This window comes from Wasmannia auropunctata, unplaced genomic scaffold (genome assembly GCF_000956235.1).
Source record: "Wasmannia auropunctata unplaced genomic scaffold, wasmannia.A_1.0 LD336042.1, whole genome shotgun sequence".
Taxonomy (NCBI): Eukaryota; Metazoa; Arthropoda; class Insecta; order Hymenoptera; family Formicidae; genus Wasmannia; species Wasmannia auropunctata.
This window is the reverse complement of record NW_012026848.1, coordinates 111,215-135,662: the sequence shown is the minus strand read 5'-3', so window position 1 is coordinate 135,662 and position 24,448 is coordinate 111,215. Positions and strand designations below refer to the sequence as shown.

The 24,448-nt window shown below is 32.6% G+C and overlaps 1 protein-coding gene across 1 annotated transcript in view; it reads left to right on the top strand.

The window, feature by feature from the left end:
* Nucleotides 1–24,448, top strand: part of LOC105451861 — a 294,443-nt gene that overhangs the window by 235,367 nt on the left and 34,628 nt on the right. The window contains exons 6-9 of the mRNA XM_011692558.1: nucleotides 2,362–2,456; nucleotides 3,096–3,214; nucleotides 17,181–17,349; nucleotides 20,435–20,589. Of these exons, the coding sequence (XP_011690860.1) occupies nucleotides 2,362–2,456; nucleotides 3,096–3,214; nucleotides 17,181–17,349; nucleotides 20,435–20,589 (538 nt within the window). The remainder of the gene's footprint in view (nucleotides 1–2,361; nucleotides 2,457–3,095; nucleotides 3,215–17,180; nucleotides 17,350–20,434; nucleotides 20,590–24,448) is intronic.

Genomic DNA, 24,448 nt, shown 5'->3' with positions numbered 1-24,448 from the left:
CTCATATATCCCAAATTAATTAGAAAAATAATATTCAAATATTAAAAAAGCTTTTTGACTTGTCATTATTTATCCAACTAAAAATTGTTATTATTTGCCCCAGGAGCTACTTTTTTCTTTAAAATTTTACTGAGATAGGAATAAAATTAATATACAAGCAGAAATTATATGAAAATAGAGGAAAAAGATGACATAGAGTAGATTAGATTTCATTCAACGATTCAGCAATTAAGAAAATATAACTTCGAATATCAAAAAAAGATCCAGGTTTACCTGATTTCACGAATGCAAAATTTTAAACTTCTCCGCTAGCTAGTTTGATCAGAAGATGATTAGATACTTGAGAACTGTCTTTCTATTAACGAGTAGTGGTAAAATAGACGCAGGAAAGAGGAGAAATTTAAAGTCACACTATTTGCCCCCTGTCACTATTTGCCCCCTCCCCTTCTTTGACATACGAGAAGTATAACGCGTTATGCGTGTAGTGTACATTCGCCGCACGTGCTCCAAGAATAGCAAACAGCTCGAAGGGGATTTAATTATAAAATATCGCCCACGCCATTTGCCAAGTCGTTCGCTTTTGGTGAAACGGCTACTTATAAGACGTCGAAGTGAATGATTGTCCGAGGAAATATATGTCTGTGTTAAATGTTTACTTGCAATTATGACTTTTCAAGTAGAGAAAATAATTTCTATACGATACGGGCACATCAATTGTTACACCAAACGCATTGTACATTTGCGACTATACTGAATGATGTCACAGGCTCGAAAATACTTCGCTTCGAAAGGTGAAAGGTGAATAGGATTATTCAAGCTAAAAACACTGTGAGTTTCAAATTAAGATCCGATATTTTTTTGTTTGTAACTTGATATTTTAATGAAGGGAGAAATTGGATTATACGCGTTATGAATTACACGTATGTGAAGTTAATTCAAACTTTTAGAATATAGAAATGAAGATAATAGTTCATATTTCACCGATGTTTAATTAGAAAATGATAAAATTGAAATCATTTACTGTGTAATCTTGAATTATATCAAGTGCACTTTTAATACTTATAACAGCCGAATCTGATCGGTTTTAATAAAGGTATCTCCGCAGATTTCTTCGCGTCACGCCATCCTACCTTAAACAAAAGTTGAAGAACTCTCATTAATTCCATTATGCTAAAAATTACTGAAGCGACTCTTCTCGAACTCGATGACTTTCATCGGGATAACTTTTCTAGCGACAAATTTAATTCGGGAGACACGCACCGTAAGGGCCCGTGGTCCGCGATTCGCCCAGAAATTATTTTCCCCGGTTCTCCCTTCGGCGGGAAGTTCTCTATAACATAATTCGGCGCGTTCTACAAAATCCCCCGGACGGTTAATGTTTCCGTCGCGGACTTCAAGTTTTCGCGAGAGACAGACTTTTATCCGCGATGACAAACCGTGATAACTTGTCCTGCGATATCCCGTTATTGCGTTGGTTGGCACGTATAATATGAGGTCGAATCTCGAGAGAAAGCTTTGTGCAGGAAGAGAACACAGCGGAAATGTCGCTATAGACAACATAATGGCCAGATTGCACTATGTAACTTTTTAGCACTTTGCTACAGCAATTGCGAAATCAATTATAATCCGTTCGAAAATCTTCGTTTAGTTAAAAATAAATTGCGATATTCTTATCAAATCTTTACTTGAACGACAAAAACATGCATGCCCTACTATCAAATATTCGACGATCATGAAATGAAAATTGACTGGAATCTGATAAAAAATTTGCATAAAAATAAGAGAAGAGCTAATGAAACATAGTTCTCTTTTTGCAACTATTTTTAAAATAACCTCGAAATAAATAAATTGCCATCTCTGCTCTGTTTTCTAATGAAGCTAATCATAACGAGTTTGATATTATTTAATTTTTATACAATGTTATCTAATAATTGTATCGTGTAAACGAATCATACCTCAAATCAACACTTCTCTGGGCGAATACGGAGCTCCGTGTAAATTGTCTGCATTTATTGCCGACATGCACGGAGCTCCGCAGAAATTGCTTGCTGCCTTTTTGGAAATCCAAGAGCAAAAGGAATTATTAATTTTCAACCAACGCGCGCGCGTGCAATCTCTTGAGATATATTCCTGCCTGTTGTATTTGTTTCGAAGATTACACATTGCACAAAACACACACACGCACACACAATAATTGTTTGAAAAATTTGAATATCTTTGAGTGATTGTATAAAAGATATGAAAAATATTACGTGATTTAATTTTCAAAAAAAATAATGAGGATAAATGTATCATGCGCTATGATTCAATAAAAAGATTTACTTTAATTTAATAATAACGTTGTTTTCTTTTTGTTTACAGGTAACGTGGGTGCAGCATAATAAGGAGTCCTTTCATCTGTTGACAGTAGGCAGAATACCGTACAGTAACGACCAAAGAATCAGTCTTAATTTTCGGTAAGTTGCGACCTCCTCTATTTATCTACATCAATTTTGTAAAGAAATAACCAAGGCCAGAATCATCTCGTCGCATACCTAAATTTATTATCTCTAAAGTGGGAGTTCACGGTATTACGCTGCGCGATTGCAACGATGAGTGAAATTCAGCGGCGAAATTGTCAATGTTATTATCATAATTCGTTATCATTCGCGGCGGCCCAGGCAGCCATCCACGTAATCGCATCGTCAGAGTCGAATTATCATCTTACGTTGATTTTTACCATTCGTCGGAATGAATTCAACGTCGTCGTTGGATGGGAGGAACTCCGCTCTCGTCCTCCTTTCCTTCGCTAGGATTAAATCAGCCGTTTTATGCGCTATAAAAATCAGAATCGACCACGCTGTAACGTGAGGTTCCGCGCCGCGACATTACCCTCCGTCCACTGAAGCAGAGCGTATTATTATAGGATTTTTTATTGGGAAATAAAATGTCAATTTATCTCCATTCACATCCCAGTTACTACATTGCAAATTGCAAGTGTATCTGCTTTACTGACGTCGGGGAATGTATTTTTTGTGGCTAGTTTATTTTTTATTCGAACCCCTTAAGTCGAACAATTTTCTACCATCTTGTCTTTTCTTGTTTGATTCCCGCAGATATCCCAGCAATTGGAGACTGCAGATATTATACGCAAATCCGCGCGACTCGGGGTTGTATCAGTGCCAAGTCGCCACGCATCCGCCGCTGGTTAAGAAAATCAATGTCGTTATTACGGGTAAGTGAATTTGAATCAGTTCGTAAAAATTAAAATTTTAAATAAAGCGATAAGTAATTTTTTAGCTTTTATAATTGTCTGATATTTTTAACAAGAAATGTTAAGTGGAGTAGAATACTTTTTGACTAGCCTGAAAAATAAAGATTTTTTGAGCTTAGATTGCAGGAAAAGTATAAATATGATCCACTTGTAATTTGGCACTTTATGTTTCAAATTTTATTGAAAAATATTAATCTCGCGAGGAAGTACAGCAATCCGTAAAACGTGCACTTTTAAACGGTGTACATGATTCCACCATTTTGGTTATTCTTAAACAAAAAATTGAAATAGTTTCATAAATTAAATTGTATGTACTCCCTATCGCGTGACCGACGATTTTGTTGATAACATTTTCAGTTTCCAAAATAACATGTTTATTTCAGTTAATTAAAAAAAAATGAAATAAAGCTCAGTCACGCAATAGGGAGTACGTTTCAATTTATGAAACTATTTCGATTTTTTGTTTCAGAATAACCAAAATGGCGGAATCTTATATATCGTTTTTGTGCACGTTATATGCAAATTGCTATATTTCCTCGAAAGATTAATATTTTTCAATAAAATTTTAAACATAACAAGTTTAATACATGTATTAATAAAGTGCCAAATTATAAGTGGATCGTATTTATACTTTTCCCGCAATCCAAGCTAAACAAAATCTTCATTTCAAAATATCCTGCCTGCACTTAAAAAATTTCAGCGTATATTTACGTTTATCAGGTTTAGAGTAACCTCTTTATAAAACCATAACATTAACATTATTACGTGCAAAAAGAAATAAACGAACTATTGATACGCGTTAAACAGATTATTTTTAATTTTTAATATTATATTTTAATAAAATAACTAATCAGATTATATTTAGTTTCTGAAGTTTGATTGAATGGCTTTCTGTAACAGTGGATTAATTCATATTTTATAAAAACGAAGAAAATGAACTTAAAGTTTATTAGGGGAGAGTTGCCGAATGCGTACCACTTAAGATATTTTTATTTTGTTATATTTCACATTTGGTACTATTTAGAATGCAAACGAACGTTGGAAATTGTAGCTTGATGTTCAAGGTATCTAATATTACTTGTTAAATCTTTCACTAATAGCAAATTAATTTGTTTTAGGCTTTTTTGTAACATATGCTGTCAAAAGCACAATTCAGTAAACCGATTGCCTAAATCGTACCTGTGAGTTTTATTAATAGTACCTCCTTCTAAACTATTGAATTTATGAATGAAAATAATTAAAAACACAAGATTGATAAAAGAATTCTGAATTAATTATACCTACTTTAATTGTAATTTATCAAACAATCGATAGCTGTTTGGCTTCCCACACAGCACAAATGGCTATTTGCCGGCTAATAGTCAACTTTTTTCAGTCAAGTTAAAGCCGACTATTAAAGTCGACATTAAGCCGTCTATTTCTAGGTTGGTTTTTGTCAATTTTAACTGTCGACTGTAAGTCGACTTAGAGTCAATCATTTTTAGAAAATTAAAGTTGTCTTTTACTGAATAATTATAAGACTGTCGCTAGACAGCGTTTGCTGGTATCTATTTCTCGCTTTTAAAATTTGTCGAGCTCCTCTATATAACCAATGTCAAATCAAAGTTCAATGCAAACGTCAAAAAATAAGGTATATATACATATATACCTTACTTTTTACGCTTGAATAAAGGAAGCCCGCGTTCGCCGAAAATGAGCAAAGATCCAGTAAGTAATTACGCAACTGGATGACGGTTTTTTCCTCTACAGACTTGCTACAGAATAACTTCGATCGTGTTAAAATAAATAATGATTATATCATGTGATCCAAAGATAAAGATATACATTAGTGTTCTTAAATTGTACCGATACGATATAAGAAGATTATGCCGGTTAGATTAGGTACGATTTAGGAAACTTGACAGAGATGATAAAAATATTGATATAATTTTTATAATAATTGTAAATATATATACAATAAATGTAAAATATGCTATTAAAAACTTTTTTTTAGGAAAAAATAACGATTCAATTAAAAATTACATGATTACATTAATTAGTATCAGTTATATAAATTGATAAAAAATTTACATCAATTGTACCTGATTTTTTTAAAATGTTGATAGCATGCACAAAACAAAAGGTAACTTGTTCATTTTTTGTCTATCTTATACATTTCTTATTTATTTCATATGTTTGTTACTAAACGTTGCTTTTATTAAGTGGAACTATAAAATATTGAAGAGGTACGCTTTATGAGACCGGTACGCATTTGGCAACTCTCCTCTACTTTAATTTAAGAGTTCATTTTTTCCGTTGTTACAAAATGTGGGTTGATCTGTATTGGCAAATCCTTTAATTTATAATATTTGAAGTAATCAGTTTTGGTAAAAAATTGTATTAAAATTCTATGGATTTCGACGAAAGAAATAACGAAATTCATAAATTTACCACATTTTTAAATGTAAATTTATGCGGTAAACTTAATCACCACAAGCTTAATACATTTAAAAACTTTATATAATAACGACCCAATTGTGACAGAAGACAAGGGTTGTACACGTGAAACCTGCTTCAGCATTAGCCGCTACCTGTTGGAATACCAACTTGAAATATTCATCGCTTCATCTACGGTGCACAGTAAGCTCAACCTCGTGCAAGCTTAATTAATCCGAGCAGAATTCGCACTCAGGTCGCGCACGTGCAAAATGTTTCGCGCGTGTGAGCTGAAAAAGTCTTGACCTGAAAAGAGGATAAATTGAGGGATCGTTTGCTTGCGACCCCGCCGCAGGAGAATCCTATTCGGGCACGAAATCGTTCGGGCGCCAAAGAGAAACGAAGGAGGCTGGCCGGATCGTATGTTAAACCAAGAAAAGGACAGATGGGAAGAACGAACGCGGATGGGGGAAAAGTGGGTAGGGGCGGGCGGGGGGGGGGACACAAAACGTGGGAGCGTACGAAGCCGGTATTGCATCGCTCGTCGTTACCCCCAATCCCGTTACGTTGCCGATTCCGGTGCAATGGAAACCCGCATTTCTCGGGATAAAGCGCCTCAGCGTGGCTGGTAATCTGATCCGATCCGGAGGAGAATCGGCAAGCAAGAGTGAGCAAAAGCCGCCCCTCCAGAAACGAGAGAAGTAGGACAGAACAAGCCCGGATATAGAGCGACGTCGTTACACACCTTCTCCTCGCTACTCAAATCGAAACTCTCCCTCCTTACATCTATCATCGTCATCGTAGTATGCAACCCTGCGGTATTTCTTCGGCTATCGATCTTACCCCTTTCCGTCAATGAATGATCGTGTGTCGATGTGACTTATATGATACGCCTCTCTGCGGCGAAGTTATAACTACGACTACGCGGCGAAATATTTTTTCGAAATGACAGCGCGGGAAAAGGACGTGAAAGCCGTAATGAAAAAATATTGCTTCCGTGGTTTAAGGCCAATCGCGCGCATCAGTTGCGTTTAGTTTGATAGGAGATCTGCATTTATTATCGCGGTTTTATGATGGATCTTCATTTTTACGATTTGATTCGAGGTCTAATCGATCAAATAGTAATGCGTGATTCTCGAATATAAACTAGAAATAGATGACTTGGGATTTTAAAGATCTACAATATTTAGATGTCATTCTTTTTTATAACTTTGTAATATACATGTGATATTAGTTATTTGTGTTGTTGTTACAAACATAACAAGATGTATACAAGTTTTGTATATTTATTTGCAGTCTATAAAATGTACTTATAAATTCTTAAAATGCATTACTTTTTATTTTATAAATATTTTATAAGTATACATAAGAAATTATGTATAATAGTAAAATTGAAGAGCACATTGCATTATTATAAGTAATAAAATATATTCTTATCATTTTGTCGTATGTTTAAATTCTTACATTTTTTTTACAGATTTTTTATTATGATACGCTTGCATGTAATTCTTATATTAATACAATATTAATTAAATAGATATTGTTATCTAATTTGTTAATATTAGAAATAAATTCTTTTATTGTTGATGACTTATAATTTAAACGTTATCAATATTTTAATATTCAACTAAATTGAATTAATCTAAATTGTAATCGTTATAAAGGAGAGATACATGGTAACAGCCCCTCCCAACCAACTATCTCTCTACTCTCTCATCTCATCTCATAAAATATTTTCGCAAACTCTCTCACACATTATTCAACGTAAATGTGTATGGTAATTATTTATTCATTTAAGTAGGGATTTCGGAGCTTGGCGTGTTATGTATATATGTATATATACATGTATATACGTATATATATTTCTTTTCTTTTCGCGTAAAACGCATAAATCGGACACATCATGACACCGCCGACGACATGAAACAGAAAGGTAATAAAATAGATTGAAGGAAAAAGAAAGAGGATCGCGTGTCGCGCAATCTGGCCTCGTTGCAACTGCAGTGGGTCGTAGAGCAATGAGCGGAATGAACTTTCGGAAATTCGAAATGCACTGCGCAGCGCCGTTTCATTATATGCCGTAACGTAGATCCCAGCCCGTGCGTTTCCGCTTCCGCGAGTGTGTGGAGGATGAAATTACTTTCCCGCGTGACTCTCCTCACGCGGTCCTTTCCGCCCTTTTGCTAAAATACACCGAAACTCGTCGACCTGCCGTCCATTCTCTTCGATCCTCCCACGCGCGCGTCTCGTATAACGAGCTCGACATCGCAAAATACTGTGACACAGCACAGGCACAGAGTTTTAATCCATTATATCTCAAGATTAAACGTGAAACTACAAGGGAGAGGGTCAACTGTTGAAGGATTTCAACTGGAAGAGCAACAGTATTTTCAACGTAGTGAATCCAGCGAGATTTTCGAGCGACATTTATCCGTAATACTAAACTTTTACCTGTAATTTAAATAATATCCTAAGAAAATATTAACACTTCTGAGCCTTTGATACTCTCGTTAACGTTCCATACAAATTGAATGCAAGAAATAGTACGTGTTTCACCGCGATGAACGAAGTTTTAATCTACTTTATCCCAAAATTAAACAAAAGACTACCGAGTAATAACAGAGAATAGTCGAAGAGTTTTGTGAGAACAGAATATTTCCACGTATTATGAATATCACGGATCAAGAGAGGGAATTACGTTTGTTAATCTAATACCTGTAAGTGAATTTAGAAATTATTTATAGAAATGTCATGTGAGTAATTATCAGGTGGTTTTAGTAAGCATCGAAAATATTTCTTCTTTTGCTTATTTTATTTTTACAATAAATAATAGACCAATTAGTCAGTATTTGCCAACTTGTATATCCTGCAAATATCTTGTGTATTCTACAAGGACAAAAATAGGATTTGTTTTTCGCTATTGACTTGAAAAGTGGAATCAGAAGACAAATCCAGCGACAGAGTTACTTTGTGCAGCGTGAATCAGCTTTTACGCAAGTTAGTTTTAGCGCGGAAATGTGATCTGTTTTTACAGCTGGCTAAATAAGCTACGACTGCGAGCAGGTCCTGCGACGCGCAAAATGGCTCTTATTAAGGAGCACGCAAACAAGGACGAATAAAGAGAGCAAACATATTTCTCCTGAGCTTATTTAACGCGCGGGCAAAGAAATTTAGGGATTGAAAAATCAACAAGCGGAAATTGCCATAAATAAAGTGAAAATATTGATAAGAAGAACGCATTAATCTCTTAATTAAATTCTATACGTAGCGCAACCATTGTCAATTGAATTTCAAAATATGTTAAATCATTAATCGTTTTATGAATTATTAATGAAGTTTTAACTAATAGAAAATTATATTTTTGTATTTGTAAAAATAACTTTTTTACAATATTAATTTATAAGAATAGTTAGGAACGTTTATGAAAAGGTAATTTTAGCAATATACTGATTCGACTTTTTAATTCTATTAGATTTTAAAATTAGCTTCGAAATAAATTTTCGATCTTTTATTAATATTGTAGGAAGAGTATCACGGTAAGAAAAATTTTTCCTCAAAATTGTTTGAGTAGAAAAAAAATTTCGTCAAAGATATACATACAATATACATAAGATACTTCGGGGAGCACACTATCAGTGCTATTGCGTCACTCTAGTAGCTTTGTAAATCTAATGTATAATAAAAATAAAATGACACAATATCGTTGATAGCAAGTAACAAACAAAGAGTTTGATACAAAAACTAGTTAGCTTCATTTTTTTAGCGGAAATTATTTTTAGAACAGATTTAACCAAGCATTACTCATAATTTGGTATAATAAACAACTGTAACAACTGTAACTGTAAAAGTAATCTTTACTTATTTCAACGATTTTTGTAAAATATTTTGCATTACTTAGCAAAGTAGTTTTTATTAATACTATAGTAAGTGTAAAAAAATGGATTTGACTGGTTTTTGTACCGAGCTCTACAATTGCATTGGGATGCATTTTAATACAAAGCGTATTTGAACGCTTAATTTCAAAAAGAACGAAGATACGTGAACGTGCGAAGAACGTGAACGAGAGACGATTAGAAAAAGCATTGTACTGTGGTATAAAAAAATGATACTGTGATATAAAAAATTTTTCTTTTGTTGAGTGCCATTGGTTTTAACGATGGGAATATTTTCCGTTTTTTATACATAGTAAAAATACTATTGAATTTGACTGACTTTTTTTACATAAAAATTTTTTGTTGTTTTTAAAAAAATTTTGTCAAATATACATATTATTATATATGTATATTTGACATAAAATATATAATTTATGTTTAAAGATTCTATATATTTATAATATTTCTTCAGATGTTTTTATATAAACATTTAGATTATAATTATTAATTACTGAATTTATTATTATTAAAAATTCGAAAATTTTATTAAACTAAATGTTTTGGGATCAAATAATAAAATTTATTTTTTGAATAATTTTAAGTCAATTATGTTTGAACTAGTGCTTACCGAAATATTACCGAAATATCTAATATTTCAAATTTGGAAACTTTCTGAATAAGAATTCTTTCGTTGTTAAAAAAATATAATATTTAAGATTGATGAAAGGCTGGGAAAATATTTTATACATTGACAGACTTTCGATGTAATCTATAAGTAAAATAATCAAAATACATGTTTGACAAATCTTATACTTTATGAGACTACATAGTTGACATAGCCGGAACGTTTCGAAAATGGACGATCAATCGTAAAGAGATAGATACATCATGTTAGATATCCATCGATCATTGATATGATTAATATTAAGGTTGAACCAATATTCATCTGACTCCATTTGTTATATTGTGAAAGCCGCGATGATATTTATGACACGTGTCTTCGTATCAAGTGATTTATTAAATCATTTATTAAGAGTGATTTGTTTTTGTGAAAAAAATCTTTTAAGAGGATATTCTATCCTCTTTTAGAATTATCCGATATTTCATAAATTATATACGATTTGCACAGGAAATAATGTTATGATCTTTGTTTCAAACATTTTTTCGCTAAATTTATATTTCTTATTCAAAATATTTCATTGCAATTTTTTCTGTGTTACTAACTTTATTTAATTATAATATAATTAAAATGTAATTAAATTACAATATCTGAGATGAAACAATGCAAACAATTTTGCTAATGGTGCGCTGCTATAGAATCACTGTGAAATTTGTTTATCGTGAAGTTATCGTAAGTCTGATTTTAATAAAACTTTACATACATATAGATAACGTAATTAAAGAGATGAATTTAGAAAATATCAGTTGCAGCGGAAAAATGATTTTGAAATCATTGTCTTTATATTTTGGTGATTTCTTTTTTTTTATTATATCTTGAAAACTATTCGAGATATTAAAAAATGTTTTACACAAAAGTTTTGCGACAAAATCATATGCATTCATTTACGTCAATAACAGTTTTGAAAAATAATCTTTTTTTTTTAATTTTTGAAAATTTTTGTAAATAAATTCTTTTCTTTTAATGATGCCGTAAGTGAAAAGATATGAATTTACTGTAAAACTTTTGTATAAAACATTTTTTGATATCTTAAATAGTTTTTGAGATATAACGAAAAAAAAATAAAATTTAATTTACATATAAGTGCTTTCACCCCTTAAAACCGTTTTTGTGCCCCAAGTCCTATTTTCTAAATTCATCTATTTAGTTAACCTACATGTGTAAAAAGTTTCGTTAAAATCAGAATTTAACACTTCGCGAGGTTCCCTTGTAAGTTACATCAACAGAATGCATTCTGTATCAATAAAACCAATAAATATTCAAAATTTTATAACTATCAATTTTTAATTTAAGTAGAGGCTTGTGAAATATTCATGAATTTGTATATTTATAGCTGGATATTTATATATTCCATGTTATAAATATATTACACACACACATTTTGAATTTTTATGAACTTTTTCTAAACAAACTTATATAAGGATTTATATAAGAGAAGTTAGAAGAGAGAAAATAAATATTTGATTATTTTTAATCTATTATTGACAATTAAAAATATTTTGCACTGAATTTAAATAAATACATTATTATTTAAAATATTGTGTAACACACGCGATGTAATGTCATATTAATTTAATTGTTATTGAATTACAAAAATAATATCAAAAATTGCATATGACATTTTACTTGGTAAATGCAACTAATTTTGCGAAAATTTTTTAAATAGAAACACTGAAAAATAAATAATAAAATTTTATTTGAAATTACTGAATGATATTGCACGATGCGCGATATTTCATAATTTTTACTTGTTTAAATTACAAATGCATGTGGAAACATGGAAAAGAAATCATGCGTGTACTTGTGGCTACAATATTGCGTTTAACTCGGTAAAATCTATTCTGTTTAAGAGCGGATTAATTTACGCTAAAAGCGTAGATAAAGATTAGCTATACCGGAATTGCTAATACCGCATTTATTGGATAGTTTAATATGAAAGTCGCAGTGTTGCAATATTCAAATATTTCATTGGTGTCATTCATATTTTTTTAACACACCGCAGCAGCATCTGGAAAATAAAATTCTCGATTTTATTTGATTGAAATAGACGATATTGCATAGCAAACATTTTTGCAGCTCTTGCGTTTCAATGCACTCAATCAGATTGATGAGAGCTTCTCTTTGAAGCCGTACGTTTTTTATTTCGTAATGGGTATTTAAGTTTTTATTAAAAATGATTAAATACAATAGTTTTGTTATCAAATCAATAACGTTTTTGTACAAAACAAAAACTAAGATTTAATCGATTTCAATTTTTGTCTGATTTAGATAAAAATGATTAATTACAGTAGTTTGGTTATTAATTCGATAAAATAATTTTTGTACTAAACAAAAGCTAAGGTCTAAAACATTTCAATTTTTGTCTGATTTAAATAAAAATGATTAATTAAAATGGTTTTGTTATCAAATCAATAGAATAATTTTTGTATTAAACAAAAACTGAGATCTAAAAGATCTGACTCGGATGAGCACAAAAATATGTAAAAGACATCTTAAGGATCGCTAAAAGATTATGACGTCTTTTTGACATCTTTTAGACTCCTCGCGACACAAAGTTTCGGATAAAGAGTAAACTTTAAGGTACTGGCGGCTGCACTTCCCCAAATGTCTCTCTGAAATCGGCTCCATCCCAGCCATGAGGGATTTTAATAAGCGGCGCGTAAACTCGTGGGAACGAAAAAGTGACGAAGTTTGAGTGCGGACGGTAGATCGAAGTCGCGCGGAATCGCGGAATCCAATTTAAATAATACTATCCTCCTGGCAACTTCGACTTCGGCGTTTTCCCCGGGGGGAGCAAGCGACCGATTGCCCACCTCCGCATTCGTCGCCCTTTTCCCCCCTAACTATTCGTCCCAAAGGAGCTTAAAAAATGATCCGCCAAAAGAAATTACAGACGCGCGCGGCATCAGTTCTTCCGCCGAATCTCTTTTTTTTCCTCCTCTTCTTTCTTCCTCTGCCTCTGTCTCTGTTTCTTTCTCTCTCTCTCATTCCCTTCCTCTCTCAATCTTTTTCTCCCTCAATTCCGTTTGGGACTGGATTAAATTCTCCATCGAATTCCGCAGCGTCTGTTCTCATCGGAAGGAAAGATTCGCCCGAAAACGTTCACGCGCGAGCCGAACTGTCGATATCCCGTGAAGCTTTTAACGCCGAGCGAGTTAGAAATATGTCAACGACTTCAGCCAGATATTATGTAATTACTTAAGCTTAAAAAAAAGGCGCCACGGCCGACCGCGAACGGTAGTTTCCAACGGCGAGTGAGAATGACAGCCGTCGTTCGCACGGAGATTATTTGCCAGACTGAATCCGGAGCACAGTATGTGAACGTTAATCGACAACTCGAAAATTGAATCTGCGCATTAAATGCACGAATCGAAATGCGATTACTTGTTTATTATGGATAATCATGATTAAAAAGAACTCTTAATAAATACTTTACTTTATTATCACATAAATATTTTATGATTGCCAAAGTAGAGAAAAAGTTTAATGAAATCGGTTTTTAATTTAGATTATTGGTTCATCATTCATACTAAGAAATTAAGAAATTTATTCATTTTATCAATTTAATTTTTCTTGAAAAGCACTAAGTTATTTTCCTATAATAATATAGTTTACTATAAAATTCAAATATTAATATATTTTAATACATTAACTATTTACTTATTTTTGAAATAATAATAATTTGTATATATTTTTTATTTTTTGAAGTATAATATTTTAAATATTTATCACACATAATGATAATTTTTGTATTAATTAATAATTAATGTCAATTCTAAAATATAATCTTATTAATCATGAAATAATTGTTAGTAGATATTTTGTATTTTTATCGTGAGAAGAGATGCGGTAAAATTGTCAACAACTTCTCGATGATTGTATTTAAAATAATTATAATCTTTTATCCGGTATATTGTGATCCGTCAGAAGAGTTTTGCTAAGTGCTCATTGCATGATGAATTGTCCATTCCGCTTATATTTATAAGTGATCCATTTGTGTACCTTATTATGTGAAGCATGTCTTCTAACGATATTAGCATCAAATAAGCCTAAACGTTATTTTATGATGATATCTTTTTTTCCTAAGATAACAATTTATTATTATTTTAAGAATTTTTTACTTTTATATTTAATTTTAAAACTTTAATAATATTAAATGTATATTTTCTTGTTTACATTTGACGTATTCTTTTAGTGCATTCAGTCGTTGAAGCTACGACTTATGAGATTTTTTTAAATTTATAATATATAAAATTATAAAAGTTTTAGATCATGTTCTTATATATTTTTACCTTTTTCATTTGATTATTCTTAAATCTAGAAATTCAGAGAGTAATTCTAAAATTTTTAATTTCTGAGATTCTTTTATAAGTAAATTGGGTTTTTTTTTTTTTTTTTTTAAGATTATACATGGAAAAAGATTATATCTGAAAATTATTATGTTATATATTAAATGTTTAATTTATAAACGTCTGAGAAAGTAAATACTTTTAAACTCATATATGTTCAAGAATATTTTAAAGTTGTACGAGAATATCAGCGTAAAGTTCATCTGACCCCCAAAGTGCATCAGGTAGTTAAAGCCCATTCCGCCGCGATGTCCCTTTAACTTTCGAATTCTCGCTTTTACCGGCACAAAGGCACTCATGTATTGAGCTGGGTCTCCTGCTTGACAGCTTCATTTCACCCTAAGTGGTTTCGTCGTGTCGCATCCTCGGTATCGCGAACATTAATCAAGGGATTGCCCGAGTGTTTCAGCAAGTGCGTTGAAAGCACTCTATTGTAACTTGTACTCACGTAACCAATCGTATTAAGTTATCTTAATCTGATAATTCATTGCCTGAAACTTTAGATTTGCAATTATTCGCGCCACTGACTCGTTCATATTCGTTTGATTTCATCTGCTTTGTCATTTAGTTTAACATTGAAATGGCGTTAATATCGAAAATATGAAACACATTAAAGATTCCTTGAATTAATTAAAGTAGAATATTCATCCTTAGTAAAAGTACCTTTGCATTATAAGTCAAAGCGTCCCGTTTTAAATGAAGAAGAGAAAGCTCAATAAAATTCCTCGTTATTTTTCATTGTAAGTTATTAAAATTATGAAAAATAGTTGAAAGATTTTCTTTTAATATTCACTCGAATTCTTAGCCTAACTATCTCCGACAAATAGACACAGAGTTTCAGGCTTAAATTTATATATAAGTAAGAATATATTCCGTGATTAATTTAATAATGTTAAATAATTTGTTTATATGTTATACGTTAAATTTTTTAATGTTTAATATAATTTTATATGTATGAATATAAAAATTCGTGATCCATTTGTGATTTGAGAAACGTTACGTTAAGACAACAGAAAATAAAAACATAATTTTAATTACATATATTAGTAAATTAATTACTCTCTGAATCTTTAGATTTAAGAATAACCAAATATAAAAAAACTAAAAATATATAAGATCATAATCTAAAACTTTTATAATTTTATATATTATAAATTTTAATATGCATTACGTATATTTTCTCTGATTTTTTGCTGCATTATAATATATTGTAAATTTAACCAAGATGAAATTAATGAATGTAATTGAAATATAAGTATCTAAATGAAAATAACAAAACGCACATGCGTTTATTTTCTGAAGTAATAATCAAACGGATTAAAATAATATTATGAAATATGTTGAAATTATATGAATTCCAAAATTTTTTATCTCTGTTCGCAGATTTTTGAATTTTAATAAATTATAAATTATAATTACATATCCATGAAATATTAAATTATAATCCTTAAAATATTAAGTTAAACATTATCGAATTATTATTTCTTAAAAATCTTTAATGAAACGTAGATTGTTGATTGTGGAATTTCCATTCTAGCACCACATAATGTTATCAACTGCTACTTACAATATGCAATTTACAAAAGCCGATAACATGTAAACGGAACAAAAACGATCGGAAAAAGGACGAGAGAGAGAGAAAGAGGTATCGGGAGTGAGTTGATATCATCAAATTTGCATAGCAACCGACTTGAGAATCGTTGTTGGACGGTTGTACTGAATTTCAACATCGGGCTCGCTTGCGATTCTTTCGTTTGCGAGACTCTATTTTTGCAAACGTGCCGATTCTACGCAAGCCGGGAGGAAAGTCGAACTGGCGCACGTTTCCGAGACGCGTTTACGCATCTGGTCACGAACAATCCGCTCCCAATTCCCTCGCTCGAAAACTCGCGCCCAAGCGGACGTCCAGTGCATTGGAGGGAAAGCTTTTTGCCGACAGCTTTTATCGATATGGATGATGTAACCGCAGGTCGATGCGTTTTGCTTTGGCGTCCGTCTAACTGAAGCGGAAGTTGATGTTATACGCCAGGGGTTATATGCTCCATATCCCCTTTTTCTTTTAGTAAAGAATTTCCGAACGAGAGGCGTGGTTGCAGTGAATTTTTCTCTTGTGCTGCTTCTTCGCATTTATCTGTATGAATATATGCCTACGTTATGCTGTATTGTAATTGTCTGACATTTTTTAGATACGTATTTCGTATTTGCGATGTTATTTAAATGAAAAAATATATTCTATTTCTGCGCTCAAGTTACTTTTGGTGTTTTTAAGGAAAACAATAACTATTTTAGATTTTATTATTAAAAACTATTGATATATCAATATAATGTAAATTTACATTAGTTATTATATAAAAATTTGGTGTGTGTGTGTGTAGCTTTTCTTTTTAACTCGATTTATCTTATTCCAAGTTATACAGAATATTAACTAAAAAAGAATATTAATTAATTACATGCAAATATTGCTTATTGAAAAGTAGTTACGTATATTATATTATAAAATTTTATTAAAATTTAAATTGAAATTTATTTAAATTATTGTTCAGGCGAACATTTAGAACACTATCTATAAGTAGCAATCAATACTGATTAATACCTAATGTTTCGTGTTGCAGCACCAACACTGACGATCAGCGACGATTCCGGACGTATAGTTTCCAAGGAAAGACATCTGAAAGCAGGCAGTGTCCTCAGGCTCAGGTGTGAGGCGAGAGACGTGCTCGAGTCGCTCAACGAGTCCGTCGTTTGGACTAGAGGAGACGAGACGCTTACAGAGGACATTAGGTAAATGCTTGGAACAAACCGTCGTTGAATATTGCGACCGTTTGTTTCCGATTTGGGTTAGCTGCGATCGCTTTTTCTATCTAGATTGTGTTATTTCAGAAAATAAGCTTCCCCTAGAGCTAGACTATCCAGTAACGCATTTATCATTGCGACTTTTCTTTAAAAACGCTATCTGCAAATTCGCATTACTCTTCATCCTCGGTGTATCATTTCTTTTGTTATTCATCATAGCATTATTTTTATAAATAAAGTCTTATAGCCATATTTGTATTTCATATTTAGCGCTAAATTCGAGAAAATTGTGCGAAGAATTTTTTCATCGTAATTAATTTAAAAAATATATAAGTCTTTATACTGAAAATCTCGCAATGATTCAGTATTTCTCATGTTTGGTTTTCTGAATCTATTCAATTTAATACCAATGCCAATGTCAATGCATTATTGGCAAAACATAAAAATGAATAAAGGTGTCTTTTCATGCTGACGTTCGACGCTCATTTTTAGCGTCAAAATTACGTGATCATAGTTGGCTTGCACGAAAAGCGGCAACATCAAATTTAATGTCAATCGTATAATTCGTTTTTAAAACAAAACAACAACAGCTTTGATGTTAAAGCTGAGAAAATTCAGTTTCTTTTTTTAACGCTAGCGTCGAAGTCACATGGCTACCAAAAATCCAACATGTTTTCTTTACTGCTTACGTTTTATTGCTTAAGTTTTTCTGTGTGTCATGGTCCTAACGCTAAAACGAGCGTTTCATGAATTTGCACCTTAAGGTGCCTTTTCATGCTGACGTTCGACGTTCATTTTTAGCGTCAAAATTACGTGCTCATAGTTGGCTTGCACGAAAAGCGGCAACATCAAGTTTAATGTCAATCGTATAATTCGTTTCTAAAATGTTTAAAACAAAACAACAACAGCTTTTGACGTTGAAACTGTGAAAATCCAGCTTCTTTTTTTGACGCTAGCGTCGAAGTTACATGACTACCAAAAATCCAATATGTTGATTTCTTTATTGCTTACGTCATACTGCTTAAGTTTTTCTGTGTGCCATGGTTCTAACGCTAAAACGAGTGTCTCATGAATTTGCATCTTAATATTGCCGTGAATATGTCATAATCAATTAAGGAGATACGAGATCCTGCGCAGTTTTATAAAAGAAACGACGTCTTATAACTTTTCCCGAACGATTCTGCTGCAGTTCTTACATAAAGCAGGTTTTTAATTAAATTATCGATTCTGAAATAGATAAGTTAAGTGCGAGATTTTTTTGAGATCTACAATTCCATAAAGAGCGAAGATTTCTCATCCTACCGTTTCCATGATTTTCTACATTTTACCTTCTGCTCCTTAATTCTAAACGAAAATTGAGATATCTAAAAATTTTACACTATTCTCGTACGTATAAGATAGAAGGTCGTCTCATTCTTATTTTTAATCGCAGGTTTCGGAATAAATATAAAAATTATAAAGTTATCAAAATTTTTCGAAAATGAATATATTTTATAATGTATATAATATATGTAGATATACATAATATATGCGGATATAGATTCTTTTTATTAGCGCAATTTTGTAAAAAGATAAAATATTGAAATATTTTTATTCATATACTAAAAATAATAATCTTCATAGATTTTCTGTTAGAAACTCGGAGCAGTAAGGCGTTAAAATGCACGCTTGGAATATAGGCGAATATTCACGCTCGGAGCAAACACGATCGTACCCCACTTTACAGTTCTACAATTTCTCCCCCCACGTAGGAGCGAACATCTTTGTGTACTCTATAAACACTTCATATCGATAGCTCCCTGATATCAAATTTACGAAGAAAAGTGTGAGATATACGTCTGAACGATACAGCGTTGTTGTAATAGTGTCTGATATCAGCCTTGAAAAAAGATTTCTAATCTAACAATAAGTTCTTTTTTGCATGATATTTTCTTCAAACAAAATTTTAAAGGCTTTTATTTATTTTAACTTTTACATATAAACAGATATGAACCTTAATTATTAGATATGTTTATAAACCTGATGCGTTAAAGATTAGAATATAAAATGTTAGACAACTTTTTATTTAATTAAATATAATTACTACAAATAATAATTAATATAATTACAAATCTCAATTTTTTAAATTTTTTATATGTGAAGAAATAATGATCTTTACGCATTTCACAAATAATTTTAAATGATATTGGAAAACAAAATTTCCGTTCGCTGTTCACAGACAGAAATAATCTGTCAGTTACATCTGTCTGTGAAATATACGTTCCTATTCGAATATATACTCTCACGATAAATTCAGTCGTGAAACGAGTTTCTTAATGAAATCAGCGGGTAACGTCTGGTCTAAATGGTCTAAATCGACATGCAGCAGATTAGGAATTTCTCCAACGGCATTCTATGTCCACCGAACGAAATTATCTTCGCTTCTCGTCTTCGCGTAGCTACCTGACAATAATATACATAAACTACTTAACGTAAATATACAGAGTGTTCTGACATAAATTCCTCAGAGCTCATTTATTTTCACACATTTATATAGCAAAAATAAGGTAATAATTTACGATTAAATCTATAATTATTAAAAATTAATCTTTAGAACCGCGAATAGATATCGAAATTTTGTTCTTAATCTAATTTAAAAATGAAATTTTAATTTAACATGTAAATATTTTAATATAAAAACTCTATTTTATGGAATCACATGTAGAAATAATAACATCCATTATAAGTTTCATTTGATTAATTAACAATTATATTTTAACTTGTAATAAATAGCTTTAAAAAGGTGACATTTTGGAATTAGGAATTTAAATTTAAGGATTAGAAAGAGAAAATACTTAATTTTCTCTATTTAAACAATAAATTTACTTAAGTTTTGTAAAATGGCACCAAGTAAAATTGTTGTGCTTTAAGATTAAAATTAGACTTTATATTTAAAAAATCGTAGCCAAAAGAACACAAGAACATCCTGTATATTCGCGTGGAGTCCCGCTTGTGTATCAAGGCGATACGTAAACCGGACAGGAAGGAAAGATGTGGATATAGAAACTCACGGCCCGATCTCTCTCGTTTCCAGCGAGAACAGAACGACAGAGATCTCAGCGGGCAAGGAGGTCCTTGTGATCGTCAGTACTCTCATCGTGGAGAGAGCCAGCCCCAGGCACGCAGGGAACTATAGCTGCTTGGTGCCCGGCAAAGCCAAGACCACCGTCGCGGTCCACGTTCTCAACGGTGAGTATGTCCTTTACGTGCACACGTGTGTCGCCGTTATATAGTCCTTTCCCTCTCACCCGTCTCGAAAGGAAGAGAAGAAGACTCCGCCGGCACGTCGGTCGTTATTTATCAAAGCGAAACGAAATTCCCTCATAGCCGGGAGAGACTTCGGATCAGAATGCGCACTATATATGGATTAACAATTTTGAAACTTGGGTCGTCATGAACCGAATGACGATTCCGTTTCCGTCTTCGGTCCGCTGACCTTTTCGTTTAACGGTTTCCGCTTTGTGGCAGAAACGTGAACAACCTTCTACGTACAAAGCATTTCTACGTTCAAACGAACGATTAAGATACGTGAAGGTACGTCAAGGGTTTACCAGAAATCTCGAAATTACATTGACTTTTAAGAGTGATTGCAACTGGTACAAAAAGGAGAGAAAGACATATATTTTGCATATATATTTATATAAACTCTGCACGTTCTTTTGGAATTTATCTGGAAAATTTTACAGTTCTGTATTCATAGAGAGGTAATATTCTTTGAGAAAATATTTTTAATTATTAAAATGGAATCTTTGTGAATTGACAGAATTTTTCACAATCGTATAAAATGTTAAAATTCTGCTGTCATTAAACATTGCGAGTATCAATGCTCATGATAATAATTAACTCAGTAAGATCTTTTCAATCTTTTTGTATGTTTATAGAAATATGTATTTACAAAATTTCATCTGTTTCTACCTATATTTTAAAATTGTGAAATTATTTATTATCTTCTTCAATCTGAAAAATTGATTTTAGACGCAGGTGGTTTATTATTTTCTATGTTTATTTTTTTCTCTTACAATTGTCTAAAGCTTCGATAGATGAAACGAACAATTTTTCTTCTCTGTGTGTTTCTTAATTCTTTCTTAGCGCAGAGATGGAAAGAAAACTTGAACTTATTTTAATACGTATGCATAAGTGTTTGATTTATTCGGTCATACACGTTGCAGTAGTATAGAAACAAAAATGATATTTTGAAATAAGATCCCTACGGAAGGCCAATGAACGGTCATAGCAGGATCTTGGGGCTTCTAATATTTCTATGTGAATTTTACATACGTATTCTAGCTTCAACGGTACGAACTGCGTGCCGTTACTTTCGGATTTAACACAGCTTTTTGCTTGAAACAGAACCGTATTATCACGTTATTAAATTGATAATCAATTTAATAAATTCTGATCACTTGCGTCTAATAAATCCCCCCTCCCCCGCGACGCGAAATGAATGCTAAAAAATATTTGTTGCAAAAAATATTTGGAGGGGAGGGAGAATTTATAAGATGCAAGTGAGCATTAGTACTTATTAAATTGATTATTAATTTAATAACGCGATAATACGGTTCTGTTTCAAGCAAAAAGCTACGTTAAATCCGAAAGTAACGATAATATTTTTAAGTGATCACTTTGCTTACAATAAAGTTTAGTCAGAGTCATTTAATTTGATATTATATTTATTAGGTCTATCTCTATTAGTTTACGAGATAAAAAGGGGTGGCCACTTATACGGGGACACTCTATGTATATACATATATATATATATATATATATATATATATTGATATTTTGAAATATGGATAAAACACAAACTGAAAATACTTTTGTTAAAATTGCAACGCAGAGGATACACAAAAATCAGGGATTAGTGATAAGAGGAACAATAATTGTCGAGAGATCGGCAAGAGCTGGGAAAATTGACTTTCCAACATGTTTCTTCTTATTAATTCTCCATATACGTGAACTTTTTTTTACACGTATGTACACGTACATATATCGTTGCTTTTCGCGTCGTTGCAACGAAGGCAGAGCAAGTTACCACGACAAGTCTGGCAGTTACTTATCAAACTTGAATGGACCTGCTCGTCGCGCAAAGGACGGCGGGAATACGAAACAAGGTATAAATCGTGGGGGATTTGCACGGTGATTACTCACGGTTGAGCCGCGCGCGCGCGGGCACGTTTTTCGCTTCCCGCTATTTCCGGATACAGCACGCGCTAACCGCACCGCGCGCAACGCGCGACGCGGTTACGACGACGCGGACGGCCGCCTTTCTCTTTCTACACGCGGCAATATAGAATGTTAATGTCGCTGTAGCTCTTCATTATATCGCACGGCACCCTCCGCCGGCATTTCCGAAAATTTGCGAGGACGCTTAATTTATTCCAGTCGACCGCGTTTGCGTGATAGGGAAATATTGTGCGTTTTATCACGCGGGCGCGCGCCCGGGGCTGCGTCGCCAGAAAACACCTTTTCCACGGCTCTATGCATGGCGACGAAATTCGACGAAATAGGTGTCCCGAGTACTTTGTCGCGCTTTTCGGGAAATGTCTGGATTTATCAGCGAATCGCGCGGACGCGCTTCGCGAAAAGTGCTTTTCTCAGTCCTCGCGAGATGAATAATGAACGCGCGTCAGAAATTTCGAAGTAAGAACCGTCGCGTAAAAAGATTTCTATTAATTATTTCATAAATAATACTTCTCCGAGCTTTTCAATTCTGCCAAGTCTATTATCGCGTGAGCTATCGGGAATGAAATATTCGTTCGGAGAAAAGTGAAGTAATATTAATGACGAAAGAGCTATCTTTCGCTCCTTTGAAAGTTTGATAAAAATTTTAAAGGACAAGAAAAACCACTCGCGCGCGCGGATCTATGGCGATACGTCATAGAACAGGCTATCAATTATAAGGAGGTAGTGTGCAATATGTAATGCGACTGGAGGCGTAAGGACGATGAAGAAATCCCTTGTAAAGCGTACGCCTTTCCCGGGCGAACATCAGTAAGATGGGGAAACTCCTCTTTATCCCGTAATGCGCTTAGCAGATGTACCGAAAACTCGACGAGAAACTCGCGATAGGAGAGGAGAGGGCTGTGTTTCCTTCGCGACATTATCCATTCAACGTAGCTCTCGTACGGCGTTCAGATCCCGCTCGATTGCATCAATTCCAGAACACCTAATCGTACCGTGATACGCGGAGAAGACGAAGTATATATATACTTCTAGTTTACAACGTCAAATTAAGTGAAATTTAAATTTCTGCGAGACGTATTACTGTCGCCTTGAACGAGTTTATTGCGAGGATACGCGAAGGAAAGATGTAGCTGTACTTTATCGTCTCTTCTTTCTATTTGAGTTTTAAGTTTTATTCGATCTTGTATAAAATTACAAAAAGAAGTTATTACCTAAAAAAAAAAGTTCTATGATATATAAATCATGATTTCGTAGGATAAATGTACATAATTGGATTCTTGTCGAAGTTTTGTTTCGAAATAAAAGAGTGATAATCTTCTAAAGCTTTCAGTAGAGACACAATCCAGTAATAACATTTCAAAAATATATCTTATATAAAAGAATGTCTTCTTACAACTGGTTTTACGATAAAACGGTAAAAGATAGAAGGGCGTTGATCCCTAAAGCTTTTAGTCGTGATCGCCAAGAAAAACAGAAGCAGAGGAAACAAACAGCGAACTTACAGTATTGATTAAACGTAATACACAGTAAATATTTACAATAATAATATTTACAATAAAAACGCTATTCTATAAAAAGAAATGGTATAATTTTTGTGGTATTTTTGACTAAAAGAATAATGCTTTTAATTGAAATAAAATTTAAAAATATTATTTTTGGTATGTCTTCAAGCGTGCGTGATACACGAAAATCCCATCGAGAAAAGCACCAAGAAAAATCGAAGAATAAACAACTCACTTGGAATTTACGCTTTTAGCCGTATACTTATACGCTTACAGTCGTATAAATATGTTAAAATAATATTATTTAAAAAATCACATAACTTGACTATATATGTACATATATGTGTATATATATATATATA